This window comes from Monodelphis domestica, chromosome 1 (assembly GCF_027887165.1).
Source record: "Monodelphis domestica isolate mMonDom1 chromosome 1, mMonDom1.pri, whole genome shotgun sequence".
NCBI classification, from domain to species: Eukaryota; Metazoa; Chordata; class Mammalia; order Didelphimorphia; family Didelphidae; genus Monodelphis; species Monodelphis domestica.
The window spans coordinates 88,925,156-88,931,178 of NC_077227.1; the positions used below are offsets into that span (position 1 = coordinate 88,925,156).

A 6,023-nucleotide genomic window follows, 5' to 3' on the forward strand; every position below is an offset into this window, starting at 1 on the left:
CTATTTACATTTTCCAGTTAACTACCTAAATTAGTATATGTGATTGTTGTACAATCTCATTTTTGAACACTTTACTTAAAACTCCCTTTTCATTAATTAACACTTAAAATATGGAGTTTTGCTACTACATGAACTGTTAAGGTCTCTTTTGCTTTAATCTGATAGAGGAAAATAAACTTTGAATTAAGAAGAAGAGTGTCAGAAGCTATTGAGCTCATATTAGAAAAGATCATGGGGGGAATTGGAAAGATGGTGAGGATCAGAACCAGGAGAACATTGCACACAGAGACTGATACACTGTGGCACAATCGAATGCAATAGACTTGTCTACTAGCAGCAATGCAATGATCCAGGACAATCCAGAGGAATTTATGAGGGAAAAAAACAACAACAACACTAACCATACCCAGAGAAAGAACTGTGGAAACAGAAATGCAGAAGAAAAACAAATTATTGATCTCGTAGTTCGAAGGGGATATGATTAGGGTTTTGGTGTTAAAAGATCACTCCACCGCAAATATGAATAACATGGAAATAGGTTTTGAACAATGATAGGTGTATAACCCAGTGGAACTACTTGTCAGCTGGGGGGGGGGGGGGGGGACGGGGAAGAAAGGAGGGGGAGGAATCATGAATCATGTAGCCATGGAAAATATTCTAAATTTTAAAAGGGAGGAAAAAAGAAAAGTTTTTTTTTTTAAAGAACATGGGAAAACTAAAAGGTTTACTAATAGTACAGTTTAATATTAGCATCCCATAAAGTTGTTCCAAATTTATCAGGAAGATAAATCTAATTTGACTCAGCCCCAAAAGACCTGATAGTCCACCTGTATTTTCTGTGCAAAAGAGCATATTTTCACCCACTGCAAATCATATTAGCCTATTTCTCCCATGATCCAGCCGAATATTGCTTAAAACCTACACCCACTCGGCAGCAAGAAACCAGCATAAATATACATAGTGTTTGCTGAGGCTCATTTTCAAGAATTTCCCATCCCCACCCCACCTCCATCTGCTTTTCCATTGAAGATTTCAGAGCTGAGCAGGGAACAGGTGGCTGTGATAAAACACGACAGTGTCTGTGGTTTGAATAACATTCACTGAAGTATTTACTTTTTGTTTCAACGACTTCTTCCCCCCCGCGACTGCCCAGGCGGAGATTGCAGGTGTCCCCAGCTCTGGAGGAAGAGACCAGGCTGCTGCTTGGGCGCTAAAATCAATCACAACTGCAATTCACATGTCACAATTCTATTAAACCCGAACTGCCGAGAGCTTTGCATATTATCTTGGCATTAAACAGCACACAATGCAAACTATTAAAAAAAAAAAAAGCCACCTCTCCGCTCCTTGTCTATTACCCGATCCAGTCCTCGGGACTCTAAGCCATTCAATGATGTATTTGCTGCAGCTCTTTCCAGATTTAGAGAAGTAAGGCTGAAGCATCTAAGGTTTGAGGGTCTCCTACGCTCATCCTCAAAAGCTACGTGATCAAAGTGCGGTGTGTGAAGAAAAAGGGAGCAGTGATGTAGCGGTGGGCAGCAGAAAGATAAGGAGGAGAAAAGAGATCATCTGGGCAAAGGGAAAACTAAACTTAGTCTTATCAAGCTGCTTCTCCGCAAAGGGAAACACATGAACATTAACGGAAACTGCTTCTTTTCAATTTATAACAGAAAACAAAACAAAACAAAACAAAACCATTTTGGGAAATTAAATTGGCAACTCAGCTAGAAATAATTAGCTTTCTTTTTAAATTATTATTCAAATGAGATTTCACTATTTCAAAGTCCCAAAGCAGACGTTACAAGTCCAGTAGCCCAATCCTTTGCATCCTGGCTCCCCCTGCGGCTCAAGACCTGGCTTCTTTCAGACTAGAAATCCCTATCTTCCTTCATTTTTCTGACGGGTAGATTCGATTGTAAAATGATGGGCTTTGTTACTTTTAACGCACCTCCACTCTTGCATTCTCTTCCACCTATGTTTATACAAATAGCTAACTCCTCTGCAACCACCTCCAACACATGCCATTAAAATAATGCTTCTCCTCATGGTAAGGGATTACTCTTAGTTGGGGGGAAGAGTTGGGGGACCTGAGGTGAAAGGCAGCAGAACTTCACAACATAGAGGAAGGTTGACATGTAGATTCAAACCAGTCAAAGTTAGCAAACGGTATTTGAAATGTTTTATTTGTCTTTGCCTTCTTTTTTAAAAAATATTTACAGATCTGAAATCCTTTTTCGTACCTACTCATCCCTGGATGAGAGGAAATAGAAAAAGAAGCTATACAATAGGCCAAAGCCAACAAGTGTCCTGCTTGGAGACGTTATCTATATCTATATATCTATATGAATGTTTTTATATAGACTATAGATATATGTATATAAAATCTTTAATGATTTTTCTCTTCCAACTTTCTTTTAACCTGCCGAAGCAGATCTGAACATTTTTTTTTTTTGCCCAGACTAGGGAAGTTTCTTCCTTCCCTCCCAAAGAAAACCTTAATATTAAAAAAAAAAATGGGTAGAAAGCAGGCGATCCAGCATAAGAAGCACCTTGAATACCCCATCATAATCAAGCAAAAATAAGGGGGAAATTCATAAATAAGAAATAATTAATACACATGGTGTATTTCTTAATATTTAGAGAAGCACAGTGCCTTCATTACTATACAAATGGGGAAATTCGTCAGTTTCAGAGGTCCGTTTCAACAGCAAAGGAAAAGGGTTGGAGAAAGGTTTGATATCTACAAGGGGTAGTTCAGGTCCGTTGGAGTTCAGTTTGGTCAGTAGTCAATCTTGTTGTACAAATTATAGAGAGGTAAGGCTGACAGATTGCTCCCCGGATAGTACAAAGGGGCCGGGAAGGCTATCGATCGGGGCACAGGGACCCGCAGGAGGGAATTGTCTCTAAACACCAGTGGCATCCCCACCAGAGTTTGGGCAGAGGCATGGGCCATGTTAGCTGCCTCCAGTTCTGCAGAGAGCTGCCTCTTCCATTTGTTCCGCCGATTCTGGAACCAAGTCTTCACCTGCGTTTCGGTGAGCTGCAGGCTGGAAGCTAGGCAAGCCCGTTCTGAACTGCTCAGGTAGCGCTTCATATCGAATGTAGACTCAAGCTGGTACACTTGACTTCGGGAGAAGACCGTGCGGGTCTTCTTCTTGGCGGATCCAGCCTGCCGATCTCCGGTATCCCGCGGCCGCTCCGCTCCAGGCGAAGGTGACCCGGGATGAAAGTGTTTCTCTTTCTCTTCCTTAAAGTCTTGTTGGGGTTGAGAGAGGAAAGGCGTCCGGTCAGAACTCACTGAGCCAGCTCCTCCGCTGGTCTTTGGGTTACCTTTAATACAATAATAACAATGACAGTTGTGAAGATTTGGGGGGCAATAAATCCATAAAGACCTTCAAGGAGCACAAGGAATTACTTGAAAATGGGCCTACGGTTTTTGAAGACTACCTAGGGTTTCTCACACCTCGTCGCATCGCCTCCTTCTCTAGAGCTCACTTCTACCCAACACACGAGGTCCAGAACAGGGGGAATTCATTAGTTTGTTTGTTTGTTTGTTTGTTTGTTTGTTTGTTTTTAATAGCCACATAGTGAAGACAGGTTTTAATATGATACCCAAGAAAATTCAAAGAAAAAAAAAATTCCTTTCAGTGGCTCATGATCCCAAGTCATTCCTTCTCACAATTCTGGTCTTTGTTAAATGACTTGTAGCAGTTAAACTTCAAAATCAAGGCAGATGGGAGGCTGATGGAATTTATTTATAACGATAGTAATAATAATAATTATATGATTTCTCCTCTAGGAAAACTGGAGTTGTGACTCTGCCCAGATTAGCTTTTCACAAAACGTTTGTTCAGAAGCCACGCTAAAAACGAACGCCTCCTCACGAACTTCCCCATCACCACCCCCACCTTACTTATACACACGTTGTAAAAACCAATCTTTGAAACACACCCTTGTCAATCACCTTAAATTACTCATCGCTAGGAAGAGCCAGGGGAAGGATAGACAAAACTCCTTTCTCTATAAAGAATTCGTCGTCTTTGTCTGTGACTGCCCAGAACATAGGAGGAAAAATGTTCATTGTCCAAACGGAAAAAATTAAGGAAAGAAAACTGTTTCTAGGAGGTATTCCTCTACCTCTCATCAGTCCTACCACCCTGACCTTCCTTCCCCTTTCCCCTCCCTCCCCCAACTTTAGAAGTAACCTCCCAGAAATGTCATAATTCACTCCTCAACAGCAGGTTCACTTTCGTCTCCTTTTCTAGCCTTCTCTTGGGTTGTAGGAGCAGTTAGCCCAGGACAGGTGGAGAGCGCTAGGGATTAAAAAAAAAACTGGGAAAGGCTGTCGAGACCAATTCCTAGTCCTCCAACTCTGGCTGAGAAGGGCCAACCCCAGCCCAAGAGAAAAAGAAAGAGATCTTGTCTGCCCCTCTCTCTTAGCCGCCCACTGCTCAGCTTCCTTTCCTGCTGTGCAGAAGAGAGCGAGTGTCAGAGTGTTACTTACTGAGACAAGTTAGAGTGAGGGGCTGATGGTGCTTGTGTCCCGACTCCTTCGGGCCATGCGAGTCCGGGCAGTAACAGCCAGAATGTTTCCAGCCGTCATCCGCCTCCTCTTCCTCGGAGGATACCGACAGATTCCTTTTCCTGTTCGCCCAGCCCGCGGCGCCCTTGGCCCCGATCTCCCTGGGCTCCTCAGAGGGCCCGCTGCCCAGAATGGACTGGATGGTGAAGCTGGAGATGGGGGCGGTGGCTGGACAACATTTGCCAGGGTCTTCTTTGCTACCCATCCTGGGTTCATAAGAAATAGGAGGAAATCAAGAAGTCCCTTTAGAGATGGTCTAGGTGGAAGGTGTTAGAGGGAAGGAGGGAGAAAGGGAGGGAGGGAGGGAAGGGAGAAAGGGAAGGGAGGGGGAAGAGGGGAAGGGGTAGGGGCGGGGGAGCAGGTTAACGTTGTCTCTTTCTGTACTGGATGGGGGTAGGAAACGGGGAGGGGGACGGGGAGGGAGAAACGTGGTTGTTTGCGTTTCTTTGCTGGCGAACGTTTTCCCTGGGCTTGCCCCAGTCCGAATGTCCCTTCTCTCCAGTCTCTATTGATTTCCAGGCAGCTGGGTGGCGTCGCGGCTTCATTTGCATGAAGGTTACATCTATCGTGACCAATCACAGCGCTACTAGCAAGCCCCGGAAAATTTCAAAATATTTTAGACCCCTGGGTACCCCCACCTCTTTCCCTTGCCAGCTTTCAATTCTAGAGACCTGGACAGAGAAAGAAATGGGGGAGAATCTTTGCAACGAATCGGGGGAGTCAGAGAAATTGGTCCTTTGCTTTCAGTGGCAGAAGAGCTGGGTTTCCAAACCTTGTTGCTAATAGGAACCGAGAGGATGCTAAACTCTTCTGCTTGGTCCTGAGCGCCGCCTTGTTCCTCTTTTTCGAATCATCGGACTCTGGTGGGACTGGATTCTCGGAGAGCCAACTTAGATAGTTCTGAACTATGGCAGCATCAGACACCGGGGCAGGGAGGGCAAAGGAGGATGTGAACTAATTCTTGCATCATAATCTTCTAGCTCCCCCCCCCCCCTTGCTTTTCGGAAACCAGTTCCCAGTATCCGGCCATATATATGGATTTCTGAGGAGTTCTTATACCTTTTCTCTGCCCCACCTTCTACCCTTGTCCAAACTTGAAAGTCAACGGACTTTAAAAGGTCATTTCGTGTTCCTCTAGTTGGCACAACTACTGAGCTAGGGGTTCCAAGAAAAGAAAGGGAGGAAACCGGTGAACAGGAGATTGCAGAGTGTTCAGAGTAGATCAGTCATAGACTTAAACCGCGTCTCCTCAAGGAATCCCAAGATTTTCAATTTCTAATAATAAGGCGATGTGATATAGTAGGAAGCTTGCAATCCTAGTTTTAGTTATGGTTTTGTTACTAACTGGCTCTATGACTTTGGTTGTGTCTCTGAACCTCTTTAGGGCGTCGTTACCTAATGTGTAAACGATAAAGGTGTTAACTAGATAAGAGATTCTTAA

General features: G+C 44.0%; 1 protein-coding gene across 1 annotated transcript; it reads right to left on the reverse strand.

Moving 5' to 3' along the window:
* Positions 1-2,161: 2,161 nt before the first annotated feature.
* HMX2 (H6 family homeobox 2) lies at positions 2,162-5,115 on the reverse strand. Its single transcript, XM_001367609.4, has 2 exons — positions 4,505-5,115; positions 2,162-3,330 (listed from the first exon to the last, which is right to left on the reverse strand). The coding sequence occupies exons 1-2, from the start codon at positions 4,785-4,787 to the stop codon at positions 2,780-2,782; spliced, it is 834 nt and encodes a 277-aa protein (XP_001367646.1). The 5' UTR covers positions 4,788-5,115; the 3' UTR covers positions 2,162-2,779.
* Positions 5,116-6,023: the final 908 nt, after the last annotated feature.

Coding starts and splice junctions, on each gene's coding strand:
- HMX2 (XM_001367609.4), bottom strand. CDS start 4,787: ATGGGTAGCAAAGAAGACCCTGGCAAATGTTGTCCAGCCACCGCCCCC. Junction 3,331..4,504: donor CCTCACTCTAACTTGTCTCA/GTAAGTAACACT, acceptor ATTGTATTAAAG/GTAACCCAAAGACCAGCGGA.